We start from the raw sequence: 24,634 nt of genomic DNA on the forward strand, positions 1-24,634 counted from the left end.
TATGTATTAGTCTAAATAGCTTTTGTTTATCTCATTGATATTTATAAATATAAGTATGCATTTTGCATCCATGTGTCTATTTCTCCCTTTCACCTTTAAATGATGTTACTTAAATTATTCAGATTATAATATGGAAACTCATTCCCAGTTAGTATTAAGGGATGTATCTAATGTTAATTAGGGAAAAGTGAAAACAGACTAAAATAGAAAAAGAAATGTAGCTTAATTATATGTCAGTTTTGTAGTGTCTGAGATGAAGTGAACAGGAAAATAACAGTCTTGAGAGCACTTTTTGACCTAAATAGATAATTGTTGTTATTTAGTGGCTTCGTTGTGTCCGATTCTTTTGCAACCACATGGACTGTAGTCCGCCAGGCTCCGCTTCCATGGGATTTCCCAGGCAAGAATACTGGAATGGGTTGCCATTTCCTTCTCCAGGGGATCTTCCTAACCGAGGAATCGAACCCACTACTCCTGCCTTGACAGGTTAATTCTTTACCACTGAGCCATCAGGGAAGCCCTAATATTTACATGCAATTGTTAAATTATCAACCTCATAAATATTTCCAAAGGACTTGAAGGCAATTTGAAACAGTTATTTCCATCTCTGATTTTTAAACATGATCAAGTGGCTAATTTGGAAACCTTTTCTTGAACATTGAGTATGTGTAAGTTACTGAACTACATGCATTCTATATTATAAAGTTTAACTAGACCCACTGAAAGGCCATTTGTTAAACAAAAAGAAGCTTTGACTTGCCTTCTGTGCAAATGACCACACATGATGAATTCTGACAATAGTCACATATGATGATATGTCCTGAGAGTGTGAGTTGCCTTGTGCTTATTCTTTTGAATATTTCTTTCAGAATTTTGGCTAACAAGGTATATACAGGTTTATAACACACCCCAGTAGAGACTTTTGAGACTTTTATAACAATCTCTTATAAAGATATAACACATCTGAGTCTCTTGAACATTTTGTAAGTCTTTATGATTTTTCACTAATTTGGCAGGAGGTACATTTCATAAAATAATCTACATGGGAGTTTGAATATGCTAACACCATACCAAACATATCCTGTGGCTCTCATACGTTTTTGGGGTGGGGGAAACACTTTCTTTTATCAGAAAAATCAGGAATGACTCATGGCAAAAAATAGTACATAGGGCAGGGAGTTTATTCTGATAATGTTGCAACTTTCCTGAATTTTTTTAATGTCTCTTCATTTTAAGAGACATAGCAGGTAATGCAAGTAATTACTTAATCAGAGGGGATAGGACTTTTTTGGCTAGAAAGGAGAGTGCATCAGTTTCCAGGCACATGCTAGTGTGTAATAAGTGTTCCTGATGATGATCTGAAGGATCTACCCAAATGGTTTTCCAGTTTTAGTGTGAATAAGGATCATCTGGAGTATTGATTCCCCGGTCCCACTCCAGAGACACCTATGATGCAAGGCAGCCTGGGGCGGAATTCAGTAATTGGCATTTTTAACCAGCTTCCCAGGTGAATCTAATGCCCCGTGTTTTAGGGAAATAAAGAAACACTCGCCTTTTTGATAATTGTCTCTTTTTTCCTCAGCTGGTTATCTTGTACCAGGTTCCTTTTATTTTTTATTTGTTTACTTGTTAATTTACACTTCAATAACTCTTTTTGGAGGGGTAAGAACATTTAACATGAGCTCTACCCTGATAAGACATTTCTTTATTTTTATAGCTGATCTGACCTTCCATTTATTTATTTTTAAAATGTATTATTACTTATTGATTGTTGACTCTGCTGGGTTTTCGTTGCTACAAAGGGTTTTTCCTAGTTGTGGCTAGTGGGAACCGTGCCGCAGTTGCAGTGCACGAGCCCCTCATTGCAGAGGTTTCTCTTGCTGCGGAGCTCAGGCTCCAGGGCGCACGGGCTTCAGTACTTGTGGCACGTGGGCTCAGTAGCTGCAGCTCATGGGCTCCAGAGCACAAACTCAGTAGTTGCAGTGCACGGAGCTCTTGCTCCGCGGCATGTGGGATCTTCCTGGATCAGGGGTCGAACCCATGTCTCCTGCATTGGCAGGCAGATTCTTTACCACTGAACCACCAGGGAGCCCCACACTTCTATGTGTATAATAGAGTACTGTTCGCTGTGGATCTCCAGAAGGTAATCATCTTGCAGAACTGAAGCTCCGCCACCTTGGGATTTCCCTGAATGTGATGCTCCTGTACGTTGCTATCCCAATTCTTTAATCAGGTTTACTGTATATGGGGAAATTGGAATGCATATGTTCTGGCTCAATTTACTCTACCACATTAATCTTTCTGAAAGAGTTTCCTGGGTGTGAATTCCAAGTTAATCAAAAGTCTAGTAAGCTTTATGTAACTTGAAGCATGGAGGGAAATGACTAAAGATGAAAAGTTGATTTTATTAGATTGTCTGGTAGGAGGTGCTCGTGAAACAACTCACCCTAAACCTGCCGTTGAAGTTACTTGATTGAAAGTATCATTTGCATTAATTGAAAACGTCAGCACAGCCTGTCATGAGGATTACTGGAGAGGATGACATTCCGAGCCTGGCCTGACAGGGGCTCTTCTCGTGTCTTGTGTGTCTGATTCACACGCAAGATTCCCTTTTTAGTTTCCTCATGTGCAGACCTGTGTGTGTGGTCACTAACCATTTACCGGAGGGAAGTGATTACAGCTAAAAATAAAATATAACAAATCTGAGGGAGAGGCTAGGATTTCAACTCTGGAGTCTGTGAAGTTGTCAACAGTCTGCTGTTAAACTTAAATATACGAAGGATAATTCGAGTCTTTTAATTGCTTTACTGAACTCAGTGGAGTACTTAAAGGTTACTTGCAATATTGGCCCAGTTGAGATAGAATCAAGAATAATACAGAGAGATTCAATAACACCTTGAAAATTAAAATCCTGAAGCTATTCAGAATTAGTGGTTTCATATACTTCGGTCAGTGTTACCATTATGTTGAGATTATAAGACATACTTGAGTGTTTTCACACAGCAGATAAACAATTTGAATGTGGCCATTTCAGCTCAGTTGTCAAAAAACGGTGGGGAAGAAACTTGTATTAACAAATATATATTGCATGCATTAGCTCCAGACTGCCTTTAATCACTTTCTTAAAAATTTCCTCTATGATAGAAGCTTATGTATCATATGGTTCCTCTTTATCTTCCACTCTCCTTAATCTAGGAGCTTCTCAGTTGGCTCTGTGATGTGCTGTGCTAAGTGGCTTCATCCGTGTCCAACTCCTTGCAACCTTATGGACTGTAGCCTGCCAGGCTCCTCTGCCCATGGAATTCTCCAGGCAAGGATACTGGAATGGGTAGCTTTTCCCTTCTCCAGGGGATCTTCCCAACCCCAGGATCAAACTTGGGTCTCCCACACTGCAGGCGGATTCTTTACCCTCTGAGCCACCAGGCGCTAGTAGTAAAGAACCCACCCGCCAGTGCAGGAGAAGTAGCAGACACTGGTTCTGTCCCTGGGTCAGGAAGATCCCCTGGAGGAGGAAATAGCAACCCCACTCCAGTCTTCTTGCCTGGAGAATCCCAGGGACAGAGGAGCCTAGTGGGCTGCTGTCTCTGGGGTGACACAATTGGACACGAATGAAGCGACTTAGCAGCAGTAGCAGCAAAATATAGTGTACAGGGGTCCTAAGGACAACTAGTAACAATCAAAAGAAAGGCCTCTGTCAATAGGGAGTCTGTCAGCCTTAAAAAAAAATGAAAAGCACCTGAAAGTTCTTATTTTGATACATTTTACCCACTTCAGTGTTCTTGCCTGGAGAATCCCAGGGATGGGGGAGCCTGGTGGGCTGCCGTCTATGGGGTCACACACAGTCGGACACGACTGAAGCGACTTAGCAGCAGCAGGAGCAGGATGAAAAGAATACAAGCTAGTTCTATGTCTGTGGTAAACTGCTGTTCACCTTCTCAATTGTAATCCTGAGACAAATGTCGTGTTGTGAGTTTTGTCAGTAGAGGTAAAGAGAACAATGTTCCTCAACACATGTTAGACAACAAGAGTAAGGCCTGTCAGAATGGGTGCCCCCAAAGAGACCACAGTTGACGAACACTGGCGAGGGTGTGGGGAAAAGGGACTCTTTGTACACTGTTGGTGGGAATGTAACTTGTTGCAGTTGTTGTGGAAAACTGTGTGGAGGTTCCTCAAAAAACTAAAAACAGAGCTACCGCGTGACCCAACAATTCCACACCTGGGTATATATGTGAAAAAAACCTCACTAATTTGAAAAGATACATGCACCTCAATATTCATAGCAGCATTGTTTACAGTAGCCAAGATTTGGAAGTAGCCTAAGTGTCCATCAATGGATAAAGAATAAAGGATAAAGCAGGTACACACACACAAGCACACACACAGTGGAACACTCAGCCATAAAAAGGAATGAAATTTTGCCATTTGCAGCAACATGGGTGAACTTGGAGGGTATTATGCTAAATGATATGCCCCATGGACTGTAGCCTGCCAGGCTCCTCTGTCCATGGGATTCTCCAGGCAGTAATACTGGAGCCAGTTTCCATTTCCTTCTCTGGGGAATCTTCCTGACCCAGGGATCAAACCTGCATCTTCTGCATTGGCAGGCAGATTCTTTACCACTGCGCCACCTGGGAAGCCAGACAGAGAAAGACGGAATCTAGAAAGCAAAATGAACTACTGAATGTAACAAAAAAGAAACAGACCCACAGATGTGGAGAACCAGCTAACAGTTACCAGTGGAAGAGAGAGGGGGTAATATAGGGGTAGGAGATTAAAAGGTACAAGCTATTATGTATAAAATATGCTACAAGTATAAGCATTGGCACTTGGAATATAGCCAATATTTTATAATAACTATAAATGGAGTATAAGCTTTTAAAATTATACAACTGTGTTGTACACTTGAAACATATAACGTACATCAACTATACCTCAATAAAAAAGAAGAGTGGTAAACAGAACGCCTGTGAAACTAGACAGACTTAACTGTGATTATAGAGGTAGTAATTCCATAATACTGGAGAAGGAAATGGCAACCCACTCCAGTTCTCTTGCCTGGAAAATTCCACGGATGGAGGAGCCTGGTAGGCTACAATCCATGGGGTCACAAAGAGTCGGACACGCCTGAGCGACTTCACTTTCTTTCTTTCTATAGTTCCTTTTGGAGAAGGAGGTGGCAACCCACTCCAGTGTTCTTGCCTGGAGAATCCCATGGACAGAGGGGCCTGGTTGGGCTGCGGTCTATGGGGTTGCAAAGAGTCAGACACGACTAAGCAACTAACACACACAATTCCATAACACAGTATGTGTACTCCTGAGGATATGAAGAAATAGAAAAAATAAAGCAGTCAAAACAGACAAGAGAGAGACCTGTTGCAGTTTCTCAGGAGGCAGCTGATGCCCTCCTTCCCTGCTCTCGTCGCACACGTTGCTCCCATGTAATCCCTTCCTTCCCTGTGCTATTTGAGAGGAGAAAGAAGGAATACAAACTGCCTTTCATGAATACCAAACCGACGACTTTTACATATAAGTGGGCGTGGAAAGACCAGAGCAGTGATAGGAAAAATATGTTTCGAAAGGCATGTGATCTAGTTTCTGGACTAGAACGCTTACCAGTTGAATAGGAGGCCAAGTCAGCAGGTGAGAACAAGGAGAAGGATTTAGAGATTAAGGCAACAAGTGATTTTTTTCAAGCACATGTTTCAAACTGAGAGCAAGGACAAAATACATTTCTACTAAATAAAGAGAATATCATAGGTACTGTTTGTTTGGAATGTGATTTTGAGAAGCATGTACAATACAGGGGGAAAAGCAGGACTATGGGAAATGAGTTTTATTTCATCACTGCCATCAAGTCACTGTGTAATCTGGGGGGAAGTCACATAACTTCTCTTAAATGACTTGTTCTCGGGCCCTCAGGTTTCTAATTTTTAGAGGAAGAGAAGGATAAAAATCTTTTTAAAATATATGTAATTTTTGTAGATAGTCTCGATGAAATCAGATAATCTTTCCCAAATCTGACCTAGCCTTCCTGTCTGGTGCTTTATCCCCTTGCGGTATCCTTCCAACCCTATGAACTGCCCGGGTCCTTCAAGCTAAGTCAGGCGGAAAGGGGGTCTGACAGTCACCGACAGCATCTTAAATCTGACAAGACTTCTGCGTTAATATTTGGAAAGGTCTGTTGATTAAGGGCCCCCAAGTAGTGCATCTTTGTGGTGAATTTTTAGTAATTACTTTTGAAAGGTTACCACGAGCCTTGGAAATGCTGCTGCTGCTGCTGCTGCTGCTAAGTCGCTTCAGTCGTGTCTGACTCTGTGCGACCCCATAGACTGTAGCCCACCAGGCTCCCCCGTCCCTGGGATTCTCCAGGCAAGAACACTGGAGTGGGTTGCCATTTCTTTCTCCAATGCATAAAAGTGAAAAGTGAAAGTGAAGTCGCTCAGTCGTGTCAGACTCCTAGCGACCCCATGGACTGCAGCCTACCAGGTTCCTCCATCCATGGGATTTTCCAGGCAAGAGTACTGGAGTGGGTTGCCATTGCCTTCATTTGAAATGCTACCCCTGCCTAAATTCTCCTATCTGACAGGATGCTTGGATATGTGGGTCTTATAAGTAGTTCTTCAAGATACATGCACATTTACCCCAAAAGTATGATTTACTTTGTATTAAAATGTATCATTGCTTAAAGAAATTAACATATCCAATTTTTTATATCTACTTATATTGTATTGCCTTTTTTATGCAATGAACAATGAGACCCATGCATTCAGCTTATTGTACCTTGAGTCTTACACCCAAGGAATTAACATTTAGTTGTTTTATTTTCAACAGAAATATAGTTGACTTACAATATTGTGTTAGTTTCAGGTGTACAGAAAATACATATATATATATATAAACATATATATATATATATATTCTTTTTCAGATTCTTTTCCATTATAGGTTATTATAAGGTACCGAGTATAGTTCTCTGTGCTATATAGTAGGTCTTTGTTGTTTTTCCATTTTATATATAGTAGTGTGTGTATCCCCACTCCAGTACTCTTGCCTGGAAAATCCCATGGACGGAGGAGCCTGGTGGGCTGCAGTACATGGGGTCGCTAAGAGTCGGACACGACTGAGCGACTTCACTTTCACTTTTCCCTTTCATGCATTGGAGAAGGAAATGGCAACCCACTCCAGTGTTTTTGCCTGGAGAATCCCAGGGATGGGGGAGCCTGGTGGGCTGCAGTCTATGGGGCTGCACAGAGTCGCACACGACTGAAGCGACTTAGCAGCAGCAGCTGGTGTATATATGAATCCGAAACTTCTAATTTATCTTTCCCCAACTTTCCCTGTTGGTAACTGTAGAAGTTTGTTTTCTATGTTTGTGGGTCAATTCTGTTTTGTAAATATGCTCCTTTGTATCATATTTTTAGATTCCACATATGAAGTGATATCATGATATTTGTCTTTGTCTGACTTACTTCACTTAAATTAACATTTAGTTTTCATTTTTTTGTTTAGCTTTTCATAACAGAGCACATATACTAGAGATATAAAGCTGTATTTGAATTTTATAAACTGAAGACTTTAGTGAAAAGCATTTTCATAAATATTATTGGAAATGTTCAATTTTATTTACTTCAAAGTGACAGGGGTATTATCTTGGCATCATCATATATTCATTAAGTCCGCAGAAGAATTTAAATAAGATATATACTGTTTCCAACTTGGCAATAAGCTGACATACCTTCCAGTCATTACCAATGCATCATAGTAGGAAGTTCCTTCCATAGTCTGGATGTGTGCTTGCCAATCATCTGTTGGAGTCTCCCTATATACATTGTGAAGAACTTAAAGTTAACCTCATTTACAACAGTCATACAGTCATTCAAAGTCATTGTAAAAAATTTGATCACAATTTTGGTGTTTTGTTTTATAAAAATTATTTTAGCTTACAGTGCTTTCTCAAAGACAAGCTGTTTTCCTCACTCTGTTGAGGTATTACTCACACAAAGGTCCACAAATCTTAGGTGCACAGTGCAGTGAATTTTTGCATAATGTATTTACACACCTGTGAAACTGCCTCTCAGATCCTATTATAGAACTTTCCAGAACCCCAGAAGACTTTCCTGGATCCCATCCCAGCTGACACCCTACCAAGGTAACCAGTACTCTGATATAGATAAGTCATACAATCTCTTGAACTTCATATAAATGGAATTCTAAAGTTTATATGACCAACCTAGATAGCATACTCAAAAGCAGAGACATTACTTTGCCAACAAAGGTCCGTCTAGTCAAGGCTATGGTTTTTCCTGTGGTCACGTATGGATGTGAAAGTTGGACTGTGAAGAAAGCTGAGCACTGAAGAATTGATGCTTTTGAACTGTGGTGTTGGAGAAGACTCTTGAGAGTCCCTTGGACTTCAAGGAGATCCAACCAGCCCATTCTAGAGGAGATCAGTCATGGGTGTTCTTTGGAAGGAATGATGCTAAAGCTGAAACTCCAGTACTTTGGCCACCTCATGAGAAGAGTTGACTCATTGGAAAAGACTCGGATACTGGGAGGGATTGGGGGCAGGAGGAGAAGGGGATGACAGAGAATGAGATGGCTGGATGGCATCACGGACTCAATGGATATGAGTTTGGGTGAACTCTGGGAGTTGGTGATGGACAGGGAGGCCTGGCGTGCTGCAATTTATGGGGTCACAAAGAGTTGGACACAACTGAGCAACTGAACTGAACTGAAAGTTTGTATTCTTTGGAGGACGGCATTTTTTTTCACTTATTATATCTATGAAATTCATCCAGGTCATTGCATAGAGCAGTGGTTCATTCCTTTTTATTGCTACACTTTTTCATTGTATATACCACAATTTGTTTATTTATTCTTGTCAATGAACATTTGGTGGTTTCCAGTTTTAGATGCTTATGAGTAATGCTGCGAGGAATATTCCCTTCTAAAAGAGCCTTTTACACCATTTCTGTACTCCTTTTTCTTGGGTTATTGATGTTCCAGGTTTTGAGTTCATGATTATTTAGCTTTAAGAAATGCTATGAATTTTCTTAAGTGGTTGTATTGACTTCCACTCCCATGAGCAGCAACATAGGGAATCTCTCCTGCTCCACATCCTCATTAGCACCTGTGCCGTTCTTTAATTTTTAGGCGTTTAGTGGTCTCTCTGTGATTTTGCTTTGCATTTCCCTGATTACTAACGGCGTTGAGCACCTTTTCATGGGCAGGTTGGCAATATGAATATTCTCTTTTGTGAACTGCTTAGTTTTTTTTTTTTTTTTCACATTATCATGATAGGGTTTTCAAACTTTTCCCAGTCAAGTTGTGAAAATTCTTTTTATGTTCTGGATATGATCCTTTGTTGGATATACATATTGTAATAGTCCCTGGATAGCCTTTTCACTCTTTTAACATTGTCTTTTGATTATTAAGATTTCAATGAAGGCCAATTTGTCAACCTTTTGTGCTTTCTGTGTCCCTGTCAGTGAATATTTTCTACCCTCAGTTCATTAAGATTTTACATGTTTCTGTAGTCCTTTATTGCTTTACCTTTCACATTTATGTCTAAGAGAATCTCTAGTTAATTTCTGTGCATGGTGTGAGGTAAGGGTTCAGTTTTGTTCTACACTGATGTTCCATTGGTCCAGAATCACTGATTGAAAAGACCATCCCTTTCCCATTGGAACTGCACTGGCCCTTTTGTGGTAAATCCGGAGATCATGTGTGCACAGGTCTGTGTCTGGACTCTCTGTTCTACTGATTTGTTTATATGTGCAGCAGCACTACATTATAAAAGTCGCTGGTGTACAATGTTGTAGATCCTCTGGCTTCTTCTTCAGTTTTGTCCTAGCTGGTCTAGTTTTTCTGCAGTTCCACTTAAATTTGAGAATCAGCTTGTCAGTTTTCACATACACACTCACATAGGAATACACACACAACCTGCTGGGATTTTAATTGGTACTGAACTACACCTAGAAATAAAATTGAGAATTGACATCTTAACAATATTTAGTCTTTCAGTCTAAATACTTGGCTAGTCCATTAGGTTATTTAGGACTTTAATTTCTCTCTGCAACACCGTCTAGTTTTCAGTCCAGAGATCTTGATGGGATATTTAGTTTTTATAAAAATGATGATGAACTCAGATAAAAATGGATATGACTTCAATTTTCTTTAAAAAAAATGGGCAGTATTTACAAAATATCCAGTTTTGTTATCATGTTAAGATATCTGAGATAAGAGTTTCCAAAGTAGCTAAATATTCTTTAAAATTATTCAGTACTACATGTTTTAATTGTGTGTGTCACATCTTATACGTCTGATTAAGTGGTAGTACTATTTATAACTTGATTTATCCTTCTGGGTAGGTATATTAAGCTGAGGCCGTGTCACCACCCTTGAAGTCTACGATGCATTTGTTAAGTGAAGGATTGAGAGGCTGAGCAGTTGACCAGGAGAATCAGTAGTTTCCACTTTCCATGGAGCAGGACACAGTTTGATTTTCAGCAGTTCATCTCTGTGTCATAAAATCTTTGAGGTCATTAAACCCAAACCTGAATTTCAGAAAACATGAATTTTTGGAAAAATAAGGTTGTGATTGTAAGATGGCAAAATATTTCATCAATTTAGGTTAAGAATTGTCTAGTTGTACAGTTGGCATATTATAAAAACTGGCTGCAATTATGCCTGAAATGGCTATTAATTTCTTAGAATCTTGTTGTTCAGTTACTAAGTCATGTCTGATTAGAACTGCAGCACACCAAGCATTCCTGTCCTTCACTGTCTCCCAGAGTTTGCTCAGACTCATGTTCATTGTCTTGATGTTGCCGTCCAACCGTCTCATCCTCCGTCGTCCCCTTCTCCTCCTGCCTTCTATCTTTCCCAGCATCAGGGTCTTTTCCAATGAGTCTGCTCTTCGCATCATATGGACAAAGTACTGGAGCTTCAGCTTCAGCATCAGTCCTAATGAATATTCAGGGTTGATTTCCTTTAGAACTGACTGGTTTGATCTCCTTGCTGCCCAAGGGACTCTCAAGAGTCTTCTCTAGCACCACAGTTCGAAAGCATCAGTTCTTCAGTGCTCACCCTTCTTTACAGTCCAACTCTCACATCCATACATGACGACTGGAAAAACCATAGCTTTGACTATATAGACCTCTGTGGACAAAGTGATGTCTCTGCCTATTACTAAACTGTCTATGTTTCTCATAACTTTTCTTCCAAGGAGCAAGCGTCTTTTAATATTGTGACTGCAGTCGCTGTCAGTCAGTTCAGTCACTCAGTTGTGTCCGACTCTTTGCGATCTCATGGACCATGGACTGCAGCAGGCCAGGCCTCCCTGCCCATCACCAACTCCTGGAGCTTACTCAAGCTCATGTCCATTGAGTCGGTGATGCCATCCAACCACCTCATCCTCTGTTGTCCTCGTCTCCTCCTGCCCTCAATCTTTCTCAGCATCAGGGTCTTTTCCAGTGAGTCAGTTCTTCACATCAGGTGGCCAAAGTACTGGATTTTCAGCTTCAGCATCAGTCCTTCCAGTGAATATTCAGGAATGATTTCCTTTGGGATTGACTAGTTTGATCAACTTGCAGTCCAAGAGTTTTCTCCAACACCATAGTTCAAAAGCATCAATTCTTTGGCAATCAGCTTTCTTTACAGTCACTTTTGCAGTCATAGTAGTCTGAATTAAATTTAAATATACCCCAGATAATAAGAAATTAGTGTATACATGTATAGTATTATATTAGTATATCGGGATGCAATGAATATGTAAATCCACTGTGAGTGTAAGCAAACTTGATCATTTCTTTGAACATCATTAACTGCCTCAACACATAATTAGTATTTTCTCAATGATTTTTTGGAGAAGGCAGTGGCAACCCACTCCAGTTCTCTTGCCTGGAAAATTCCATGGACAGAGGAGCTTGGTAGGCTGCAATCCATGGGGTGACGAAGAGCCGGACACGACTGAGTGACTTCACTTTCACTTTTCACTTTCATGCATTGGAGAAGGAAATGGCAACCCACTCCAGTGTTCTTGCCTGGAGAATCCCAGGGACGGGGGAGCCTGGTGAGCTGCTGTCTATGGGGCTGCACAGAGTCGGACACGACTGAAGTGACTTAGTGGCAGCAGCAGCAATGATTTTTATCTCGTTTATTTTTCACTATAGACCACTTTAGTATAGCAGAAGTCTGCTTTTGCTATTTAGTTTTATTTTAATAACTTATTTCAGGCTGCTCTAACAAAAATACCATAGTGTTTGGAACTTAACCTACAGACATTTATTTATCACAGTTCTGGAGACTAAGTCTGAGATCAGTGTGACAACCTGGCTAAGTTCTTGTGAGAACCCTCTTCCTGAATTCCTCACAAGGTGGAAAGAACTCCTATTTCTCCAGTTTTTGTAAAGGATATGAATCCCATCATGAGGGCTGCACCCCTATGACCTCATCCAAACTTAATCAAGTCCTAAAGGCCCCACTTCCAAATACCGTCACACTGGGGATTAAGACCTCAGCATAGGAATTTGGGGAGGGACGCATTTAGTCCATTGCAGTCTCCTTCTGCTCTAAAGTTTAATATCACTAATATCAAAACCTGAATACAAGTTATGTTAAAATAGTAGTAGTTCACTTGTTCTAATATTAGAATATACTTTGAATATGAAAATTTAACAATATTAAAGCTAGCTAATTTCCTACTGTCAAGTATATTGTAGCAATTAGAATATTAGAGCAATAAAATTCTAACAATAGCTAAGACTAACAAGCATTGTCTGTATTCCAGACACTTCATGTATATAACCACATGTAATTCTCATGAACACACAATTAAGTGGGTAATACTCTTATCCTCGTTTAAAAGAAATTTAATAAAAGGATTTAATTTCTTTCCATTTTATCTTACATTTCTGGTTGTGTTACATGATTCACATTTATTCAAAGAAAAATAATAGACCCTATACTGAAAATTCTCAATATTTTTTTTTTTTTAATAGAAAACCAGTGTCCTATACTGAGAACAGAGGGACGCCGGTTTAGAAAAGACAACAGAGATAAACTTGAAGTTTCAGGTAAGCATGATAATCTTTCACAAGGAAGCATTTTTGTGTAAAATTATAACCAAACATGTGTATTGTAGGTGACTCCTTGACATTGTAATTTAAGATGGTAAGACCAATATCAATAAAATTAAGAGCAAAGCAGGCAGATGATATACAAAAACTTCTGAAAGCAGAGTTCTACATTGTTTAACCTGACGACCAACAATTCAACCTCTTGGAGAACAAAAGTTATTTGAAATTATAAAAGTCATATCTATTGTAGAAAATGTGAAATAAAGAAAGTATATGAGAAAGAAGATCTCAATACCCCAGTATGGTGACGGCGCTCATTTTGGAACATACCTACCCTTCTTTCTCTTTTTCCCTTTAATCCTCCATTTTCTCTCTCCACCCTCCCTCCACTCTGACTCATGCACGCATAATCATAATCCATACACTGCATTTGAAATCCACGCATTTCCCCACACCAACATATATTTTTCTAAAGCATGATATTTTTAAAAAGGCTGCTTAGATTTCAGTTGGATGGGTTATGCTGCTGCTGCTGCTGCTAAGTCGCTTCAGTCGTGTCCAACTCTGTGCGACCGCATAGACGGCAGCCCACCAGGCCCCGCCGTAATAGTGCTTTTTATTTAACTAGTTTTCTGTCTTTAGCTATCAGAGCTGGTACAATAAGCGACTCTGATTATTTATTTAGAATCATTCCCATATCAAAGAAAATTAATATTTGAATCTCTTGAAATATATTTTGTCCTCTTACAGATTCATGTTGATGTATGGCAAAACCAATACAATATTGTAAAGTAATTAACCTCCAATTAAAATAAATAAATTTATATTAAAAAAGTAATTTTACAATTTAACCTGAAATAATGAATCTGCAGATAATGACTACAAAAAATACTATTTAAAAATCAGTATCTCTGTGAGTTTACTATATTTAATAAAACTGCTGGATTAAATCATTTGTTACACTTCACAGGTTTTGACCTAGCAGAGCGATTTTCTCTGAAACATGTGTTTTGTGAAGGTGATAAAACCTGTTTCAAATTGGGAAGTTCACTTCTTATTAGAGACACCATGTAAGTAAAATAATAATTTTTCTTTATGTTTTTTAATACTATATAAACTACTTTCTAAAGAGATTCCAAATAACTTGTTTAAAAATAAAAAGTTATCTTGACAGTATCACAATCATTTGAATGCTGCAGTAAATGTGATGTTTTTATACTGTGGTTTTTAATAATCTGCAAACTGATCTTGTTCTGTGGTGTTAATTTACATGTATAGATAGAGGCATGATTATTATAAAATAGTAATTAAATCTATTTTTGAAGAAATATTATTTATGTTTAAACAAATTAATCAAAATTAGATTTTAAAATGTGAATTTGAAACATAAGACCAATGTAGACTTAGAGACAAAAGACTGATATTTATTATATTTATTTCCACATGCTTCATGCATAGGGATAAGCTCTATGATAAATTAAAAGAATTTACCCCTTATTTATTGTATATATTGTATAGAGTAAACAGTAGGATAAAAAAACTTTTTCTTTTTTTTTTGATCTTGATATTTATTTCAAAATGGATTTACCTAAGGCTTTTTTATTGTTTGTTATCTTTATTATACTTCTGATAAATGAGACTAAAAAGAATCACTTTCCACTTGAATATTTCCAGTTGACCAGCAATTATACAAAGCAAGCATTCACTGTATGGCTGACTATAGGTAACTGGAGGATGGATCAACAGTAAATCAGAAAGCCTGAGTCATCAAGAAGGCAGATAGAACATATATGGTTCTGATATTCAGCCTTTGAGTCCAAGGTGAACATTCCAGTGTATGACTACACTGCAATGAATAAAGCATAAAATTCTGCTTGGTTTAATATGCAACACAGATGTTTTTGTGTGAAAACACGCATGGATGTTTCCACTTCCTGATGGGTATTCTAATATTTGAGTTACCAGGTAGAGTTGTTGAGAATCTCAGCTTTGAAATTCTCAAAGAGAAATAGCATTAATTATCTCGTTGCCCATCCTCAGAGGTATCATGTAAACCAGGTTCCTAACTCCTTGAGAAAATTTTCTTTTAAATTTTCTATTTTGTGATCCTTTAGATACTTTTAGTTTAGTGATATGGTTCCTTAAAAGTAAACTGCTCATTAATTGTAAAAAATCAGAGGGCTAAGGAAGAGGGTAATTTGATATCAGGGAATGTAACAGTGATTGTCTGCTGGAGAACTTCAGCAGATGTCACTGTACAGACCTGTGCTATCGTGGGTGTCTTAAGCCTGAAAGTGGCTTCACACGCACACATTAAACCCTCAGGGCTTGACAGCTCCCTGTTTGGGTATTCATATGCAGTAAAGAAGAGTCCGTTTGTGTCTCATATATTTCATATATATTGCTTTAGATGTTTCTTAAACATAAATTAATTAATGAATTTAAGAAAGGCAATAAATCCTTTTCCAAAAATTAAAATGCATGTTCTCTCTCACCTTCTCCTGATGATTTAAACCCCTCTAATTCTGGCCAGGTGGCCAAAGTATAGGAGTGACAATTTTAAGTAGCTACATTGGAAAACTTGTTGCCACATTTAGACAGTGCCATTCTCTTTTGAGTATGCGTGGTAATAAATACTGTGTATGACTTGAAATTTATTTTTTGATTTTGGGCTCTAAATCACTGTGCTACTGCTGGGCAATCGATGTAAGTTAATTCTCCAGCTCTGCACAGGAGAACTCTGGTCCCTCCACTTCAGGAAACTGGAGGGGATCTGGTTAAGCTGACTAGTGAGTGTCAAGTAGCTTGGCTCATCTCCACTTACATTTTGCTCTGTGAGCCAAAGATGCTAGGATGCTTCTCTCACATGATGCCATCTTGATTTTTCAATGAGACTGGAGTAAAGTTGCAGCTATTTATATATTTGTAAATGAGCTGCCTTGCAGAATCAGCATGTGAAAAGGCAGATGCTAATTCACATGGAAATTGGGACTTTTTCTATGCCTGAGCTTGTTTTTTTTTTTTTTTTTTTTACTGTTCTGGCATCTTCCAGGTTTAGGAGGGGAGATATCTTATGAACTGTTGGTCTCTACCCAATGGACACTTTGTGCCTTTAGCCTGGCTTAACCTGGGGACCCAAAAGCAGCTCTTGCAAGGGTCCTTCAGGAAAACATTGTTGTCCCCAGAAAGGTCGCACGGGTACAGGAACATGTGACGAACTGTCTATGTTTGGTTTTCTTTTCAATTCATGTCCATCTTCAGTATTCCTTCGGATAGGAAATAATAAGTATTTGGGGCTTGCTACTTAGTTTTCTAGAATCATCTTTCTGGAGGAAATTCCCTTAGCATTTTTTTATCTACAAGTTACATATCTGGTTATGTAGAAGAAATAGTGATTTCTATACACATTGAGAGCAATATTCCAGATGATCATGCTCTGATTATCTTTAAATTGTGTTTCAGCAATTATCAGGGAAAGTGGTGAAGTTCTGAGAGAAAATTTTATAAAACATGCATATGGTATGAAGCACCTTATTTATTTGGTTTAATATAATTCTTTCATTAGTTGCTTGTATATAAGCATGTTTTTAAATAAAAATGTCTTAGTAGTTGAATAAATAAATTTAAAATGTAACATAAAAAGTGAATTTCCTGATTTATTATTGAATTCAAGGATGGTTAAGAGCCTTATCTCTCAGATTTTGTGTCTGTACAGAATAATGTGTTGAGAAGGATTCTGAGGCCCTATTGAGTTCAGTATGTTGGAGTGTTATGGCCCATTAGCAAAAAGAGGGGGGAAGGGAGGGTTCACATATGTCTCAAGTCTGTAGCTTCCCTAATTTAGGATGATACATGTGAGTCGGTGGCTTTTGCTACTGAAACAGTTCCCAAAAGTGGGGGAAAATGAGGCTATGTGTGAAAAAATAATCAGCACGGATTAGTAAGATTTTATGAACTTGGATAGTGTAGCTAGAAACAGTTGGAATAATTGACTGATACGGTCCTCTTTGCTTTTATTATAAACAAATACATCTCCAGTGAAGAGGAGTTGTCTCTCTGTCTCTTTCATTAAACTGGTGGTTGCATTCTGGAAGCAAAGGTCTATTTAATTTCACAGCTTTACATGGAAAAAAATGAGCTGGAGGAAGATCTTCAAATTTGTGTTTTGTAATATATAATAATCCTCAGCAACTAGGAAACCCCACACTATATACATAGAAAATGTACAGAGTTTTTAAGAAGATTTTCAGTTTTGCTTTTTTTTTTAATTGTTCTGGCATCTTAAGCCTTAACAGTTCCCTTGGAAATATTCCTAAATATGGGAAAACTGTTATGTGTATTGCAGAGCATCATCAGCCCCCAGTCTTTGCTACTATTGAATGGTTTACACTATGGGCATATCTTTTCTACACAAACCTTCACATTATGCTCAGACTTTTATTACTGTATTATATTAAATAACACTACAATGTACCAGAAGGTTGCTTCCTCTGTTTTTCTAACTAAAGAAGCCAGTTAAGACCCACCACTTACTCATCCATTGCCTCTTTGTTTATTCTTCACATATCCATTCATTCAGTAGATGTTTATTGAGCCAAAAAAATCCATAAGATTGATGTTTCGAGTAGAAATCCAAGCTTGTTTTTAGAGATCTTGCTCTATACTTATAATTATGTTCCATCATTTTTTACCCATCTGTTTGCATTTGATATGCAGATATCACCCAATTTCTTCAGTGGCATTAGATATTTTTGTTATTAAGTTCTGTGTTTTAACTCAAAACTTGTAACAATTATAAATAAAAGTCATAGCTTACTGTAAAAAGTATTTTAGGGGTTCCTGAAATTTTCTTTTTTGCTAAGGGTTGAATAAGAGGGAACATTCAATAAGTCACTGAAATGAATCCAGTCTGGTCCAGAGCTCATCCTTTCATTTAACATTTACTAGGCACCCCACTCCAGTACTCTTGCCTGGAAAATCCCATGGACGGAGGAGCCTGGAAGGCTGCAATCCATGAGGTCACTGACGGTCAGACATGACTGAGCAACTTCACTTTCACCTTTCACTTTCATGCATTGGAGAAGGAAATGGCAACCCACTCCAGTGTTCTTGCCTGGAGAATCCCAGGGACGGGGGAGCCTGTTTGGCTGCCGTCTATGGGGCCGCACAGAGTCGGACACGACTGAAGTGACTTAGCAGCAGCAGCTTCCAATGGCCTGAGCACTTCCTTAGGCTCTGGGACTGCCCTGGGGAAGGATGCAGGACTAATCTTGCCTTCCCAGAGCCTGCTGGAAAGACACACAATGCAAACAAAAGCTGCACTCTGTTCTTACCTCGACCTGAGAAGAAACTGAACTGTGTTCTCTCATTTGAGCATAGGCTGCCGGACTCAAAGCCCACAACTCCTCTCGTAAAAGCTACACTTCCTTAAGCATCACACACAGGCTGATTTTCAGTATCTTCATTCCTTCCCTCATAAGAGCCAGTTTTCTAACCATGTTTAATTTTTATTACTCTTTGGGACCTCTCCAAGTTCTCAAAACCAGTTAAATTCTAAATCTCAAAATTACGTTCAAAACTCTGATACTGAAGCTTCTCATTGCTGAAAATTTTGGGAGGATTACTTCATCATTTCATTAAACTATAGAAAATGAATATTTATGCATTCCTTGGATTTCATTTGGGGCATTCTATATAGGAAGTTTCCCATGTAATGAAATGTGACTTAGTAAAAAGCTGTCCAGCTGTTTACATGAGATTGACTGACAGCTGCACATAAGTCTGTTAACCAGTCCAAGCTCGTGCTGCTCTCTGCACCGCAAGCCAATGAGGCGAGAGAAGATGGTGGACTAGTGTCCCAAAGAACCATCTTACCTGAGGTGGAATTCAAGCTTCTTTTCTACTGAAAGGGGAGGGAGTGTTGCTGGTTGTTGCAAACATCTTGGTGTTGGAATCCTTCGTTCTTGCAGCATCCATAGGTCTGGTGTCATAGTGTTCCTATAAACCCTCAACAAGACAAATGCTATTCTCTGTTCTGCAACTTTTTATCTCTGTATGAATGGAAAAACACTATTCCTTTAAAGGTTAGAGTCATGAAAATGGGCTATCGTGTATATTTCAGGCTATAGGTAACATTTTTTTTAATAGATTCAGTTCAGTTCAGTTCAGTTCAGTCACTCAGTCGTGTCCGACTCTTTGCGACCCCATGAATTGCAGCACGCCAGGCCTCCCTGTCCATCACCAACTCCCAGAGTCCACCCAAACCCATGTCCATTGAGTCGGTGATGCCATCCAGCCACCTCATCCTCTGTCATCCCCTTCTCCTCCTGCCCCCAATCCCTCCCAGCATCAGAGTCTTTTCCAATGAGTCAACTCTTCGCATGAGGTAGCCAAAGCACTGGAGTTTCAGCTTTAGCATCAGTCCTTCCAAAGAACACCCAGGGCTTATCTCCTTTAGGATGGACTGCTCAGATCTCCTTGTAGTCCAAGGGACTCTCAAGAGTCTTCTCCAACACCACAGTTCAAAAGCATCAATTCTTCAGTGCTCAGCTTTCTTCACAGTCCAACTCTCAGATCCATACATGACCACTGGAAAGACCATAGCCTTGACTAGATGGACCTTTTTGTTGGCAAAGTTATATCTCTGCTTTTGAATATGCTATCTAGGTTGGTCTTAACTTTCCTTCCAAGGAGTAGGCGTCTTTTAATTTCATGGCTACAGTCACCATCTGCAGTGATTTTGGAGCCCCGAAAAATAAAGTCTGACACTGTTTCCACTGTTTCCCCATCTATTTCCCATGAAGTGATGGGACCAGATGCCATGATCTTAGTTTTCTGAATGTTGAGCTTTAAGCCAACTTTTTCACTCTCCACTTTCACTTTCAAGAGGCTTTTTAGTTCCTCTTCACTTTCTGCCCTAAGGGTGATGTCATCTGCATATCTGAGGTTATTGATATTTCTCCCGGCAATCTTGATTCCAGCTTGTGCTTCTTCCAGTCCAGCGTTTCTCCTGATGTACTCTGCATAGAAGTTAAATAAGCAGGGTGACAATATACAGCCTTGAGGTACTCCTTTTCCTATTTGGAACCAGTCTGTTGTTCCATGTCCAGTTCTAACTGTTGCTTCCTGACCTGCATACAAATTTCTCAAGAGGCAGATTAGGTGGTCTAATATTCCCATCTCTTTCAGAATTTTCCACAGTTTATTGTGATCCACACAGTCAAAGGCTTTGGCATAGTCAATAAAGCAGAAATAGATGTTTTTCTGGAATTCTCTTGCTTTTTCCATGATCCAGCGGATGTTGGCAATTTGATCTCTGGTTCCTCTGCCTTTTCTAAAACCAGCTTGAACATCAGGAAGTTCACGGTTCACATATTGCTGAAGCCTGGCTTGGAGAATTTTGAGCATTACTTTACTAGGGTGTGAGATGACTGCAATTGTGCGGTAGTTTGAGCATTCTTTGGCATTGTCTTTCTTTGGGATTGGAATGAAAACTGACCTTTTCCAGTCCTGTGGCCACTGCTGAGTTTTCCAAATTCGCTGGCATATTGAGTGCAGCACTTTCACAACATCATCTTTCAGGATTTGAAATAGCTCCACTGGAATTCCATCACCTCCACTAGCTTTGTTTGTAGTGATACTTTCTAAGGCCCACTTGACTTCACATTCCAGGATGTCTGGCTCTAGGTCAGTGATCACACCATCGTGATTATCTGGGTCATGAAGATCTTTTTTGTTCAGTTCTTCTGTGTATTCTTGCCATCTCTTCTTAATATCTTCTGCTTCTGTTAGGTCCATACCATTTCTGTCCTTTATCGAGCCCATCTTTGCATGAAATGTTCCCTTGGTATCTCTAATTTTCTTGAAGAGATCTCTCGTCTTTTCCATTCTGTTGTTTTCCTCTATTTCTTTGCACTGATCACTGAAGAAGGCTTTCTTATCTCTTCTTGCTATTCTTTGGAACTCTGCATTCAGATGCTTATATCTTTCCTTTTCTCCTTTGCTTTTTGCTTCTCTTCTTTTCACAGCTATTTGTAAGGCCTCCCCAGACAGCCATTTTGCATTTCTTTTCCATGGCGATGATCTTGATCCCTGTCTCCTGTACAATGTCACGAACCTCATTCCATAGTTCATTAGGCACTCTATCTATCAGATCTAGTCCCTTAAATCTATTTCTCACTTCCACTGTATAATCATAAGGGATTTGATTTAGGTCATACCTGAATGGTCTAGTGGTTTTCCCTACTTTCTTCTATTTAAGTCTGAATAGATTAACTTATAGAAAAAGCATTAGAACCTTTAACAAAGGTTAAAATAAAAGAAACAGATCCAATATAGAGTCAGATTTGTTCTCTGTTATAATTTTTCTGTCACTGTATTTCCTAAACTATAGTTTGGCATACCAGAAATGTGCAGTGAGTCCTTAAATCATACATTCTTAAGACAAAGGCAAAAGCTGATCGGTTCACAATTAATAAATTTTTTAAAATCATACAACTTACCCAAATTTTATTTTATTTTTTATAATTTCTTTTATTGAAGTATAGTTGATTTACAATATTGGGTTAGTTTGTGCTATAAAACAAAATGATTCAGTAATACATATATATTAACAAATTCTTTTTCACATTGTTTTCCTTTATGAGTTGTCACAGGATATTAAATGTAGTTTCCTGTGCTATCTAGCAGGACTTTACCGCTTATCCATTCAATATACTATAGTTTATATCTGTTAATCCCAAACGCCCAGTACATCCCTCCACTACTTCTTCTCCCCCTCTGCAACCACAAGTCTGTTCTCTGTGTCTGTGAGCCTGTTTTTCTGTTCATAGATAAGTTCATTTGTGTCATCTTTTAGATTCTACATATAAGTGATATTGTGTGGTATTTGTCTTTCTCTGACTTGCTTCATTGTAGTATGATAATCGCTAGGTCCATTCATGTTACTGTAAATGGCATTATTTCATTCTTTTTAATGCAATTTAGGCAAATTTTATATATTAGATAGAAAATAATTTTAAGAGTATTATACATATTTTAAGAATGCATGGAAATATTTACTTCTCTATCACAAAAGCCTCTTATCTTTTTCTAGAAAATTAAGGGGTAATCAGTTCAGTTCAGTTCAGTCGCTCAGTTGTGTCCGACTCTTTGCGACCCCATGAATTGCAGCATGCCAGGCCTCCCTGTCCATTACCAACTCCCAGAGTCCACCCAAACCCATGTCCATTTAGTCGGTGATGCCATCCAGCCACCTCATCCTCTGTCATCCTCTTCTCCTCCTGCTCCTAATCCCTCCCAGCATCAAAGTCTTTTCCAATGAGTCAACTCTTCGCATGAGGCCAAAGTATTGGAGTTTCAGCTTTAGCATCAGTCCTTCCAAAGAACACCCAGGGCTGATCTCCTTTAGAATGGACTGGTCAGATCTCCTTGCAATCCAAGGGACTCTCAAGAGTCTTCTCCAACACCACAGTTCAAAAGCATCAATTCTTCGGTGCTCAGCTTTCTTCACAGTCCAACTCTCACATCCATACATGACCACTGGAAAGACCATAGCCTTGACTAGATGGACCTTTGTTGGCAAAGTAATATCTCTGCTTTTCAATATGCTATCTAGGTTGGTAATAACTTTCCTACCAAGGAGTAAGCGTCTTTTAATTTCATGGCTACAGTCACCATCTGCAGTGATTTTGGAGCCCCGAAAAATAAAGTCTGACACTGTTCCCACTGTTTCCCCATCTATTTCCCATGAAGTGATGGGACCAGATGCCATGATCTTAGTTTTCTGAATGTTGAGCTTTAAGGCAACTTTTTCACTCTCCACTTTCACTTTCATCAAGAGGCTTTTTAGTTCCTCTTCACTTTCTGCCATAAGGGTGGTGTCATCTGTAAGGGGTATTAGTACATTCCATTAACAGCTTATGTTGAGATGGTTCCTTATTGGTTCACAACCACAGAAATTCCCCAGATGAAATATGAAATTGGCCCCTGTACACAGGGGGCAAGGGGAAACTGCAGAAAAAGGCAGAGCAACCCAGATGGGTAGTTGGCAGGTTTACTGAGCAAGGCAACTTACATGTGAGGCTTTTCTTGCATGCCAGAAGAGCAGTAGATCTCTACAGCCACGGGCCAGAATCACAGTTTATATAGAGCCTTCATGGGGCTCAGTCATGTACACTGTCCAGATGGTCTCAGCTATAGATTACTCTCCCAAGGCTGCACCCTTGAAAGAACTTCTACCACGGAAACGGCAGGCAGAAAAGTACATTCCAAGGACAGGGGAGAGGGTTGCCTCTGGCGGTCCCTCTGGTTGCCCAGGACCAGCTCACAGGTCATCTGGTGGGCAAATCCTGTCAATGACCTCTTCCAACACTTCTAAAATATAATATAATATGAAATATCAGCTTTGTATGTCCATTTAACAGAAACATTTAATATTATCATCAATTTAAGTAAGGATTTTCCTCCTTCAGATTTTATGTAATTATATAATTGAATTTTATATAATTTTATATAATTAAATATTTGACGGTAAAATGAAAAAGTGTCAGTAATTGATCATATCTATATAGATTCTACCTGGGTTGGGAAGGGTAACCTTTCCATGAAGGAGAGCATGGAAACCCACTCCAGTATTCTTGCCTGGAGACTCCCAAGGACAGAGGAGTCTGGCAAGCACATATAGATTCTACAGCATTCATATCTCATTTATTTTGTTTTATTTTATTTTGGAAACATCATTTACCATATCTACCATCTTGAAAGAAGTGAAAGAAAGTGTTGTTAGTGACTCAGTCATGTCCAGCTCTTTACAACCCCATGGACTGTAGCCCACCAGGCTCCTCTGTGGAATTCTCCAGGCAAGAACGCTGGAGTGGGTAGCCATTCCCTTCTCCAGGGGGTCTTCTCTACCCAGGGACTGAACCCAGGTCTCCTGCATTGCAGGTGGATTCTTCACCATCTGGGCCACCAGGGACCCATCTACTGTATTAATGAATGTTTAAGTGGGACGACGGAGCCTGGTGGGCTGCCGTCTATGGGGTCGCACAGAGTCGGACACGACTGAAGCGACTTAGCATAGCATAGCATAGCATGTCATTGCTGACTAGAGGTGTAATGTTGTACAGCAGATCTCTAGAGTTTATCTTTTCAATTATAGTTAATTACATGTAAATTATCTTAAATATCCTTATTCCACTTATCTTGAGAATAGTGAAGTACCAGTTAAATCTACTACTTAGGAGTCATAATAATGCAGATATTAGCATACAGTAATAAAATTAAGATGTCCTATTTTGGTAATTACTTGGGCCACTTTGACAGTCATTAATTAAATGTACTTGTATGGTTGGATTATATATTACATTTTTTACTTCACCTGTCTTTTTATCTTATGAATCAAATCTTATAAGGGACAACAGCAAAGAGACTTTGCTTGGGTGCAGGTTATATATATGTATCTGTGGAATGTGCACTGCAGGTTTCCAGAATACACAAAGGAAAGAAAGCATGGAGGCACATCCTTGAGTCATCTTTAATCTTATTTGCCCCATAAA

The 24,634-nt window shown here is 39.1% G+C and overlaps 1 protein-coding gene across 2 annotated transcripts in view; it reads left to right on the top strand.

The window, feature by feature from the left end:
- COL19A1 (collagen type XIX alpha 1 chain) overlaps nucleotides 1-24,634 on the top strand; it is a 440,957-nt gene that overhangs the window by 15,794 nt on the left and 400,529 nt on the right. For both annotated transcript variants that reach the window (XM_086316743.1, XM_086316744.1), the window contains exons 3-4: nucleotides 13,002-13,076; nucleotides 14,050-14,149. In XM_086316743.1, coding sequence (XP_086172869.1) covers nucleotides 13,002-13,076; nucleotides 14,050-14,149 — 175 coding nt within the window. The remainder of the gene's footprint in view (nucleotides 1-13,001; nucleotides 13,077-14,049; nucleotides 14,150-24,634) is intronic.

This window comes from Bos grunniens, chromosome 9 (genome assembly GCF_055505025.1).
Source record: "Bos grunniens cultivar Pamir isolate PY7600 chromosome 9, Bosgru_T2T1.0, whole genome shotgun sequence".
In the NCBI taxonomy this organism is placed as follows: domain Eukaryota; kingdom Metazoa; phylum Chordata; class Mammalia; order Artiodactyla; family Bovidae; genus Bos; species Bos grunniens.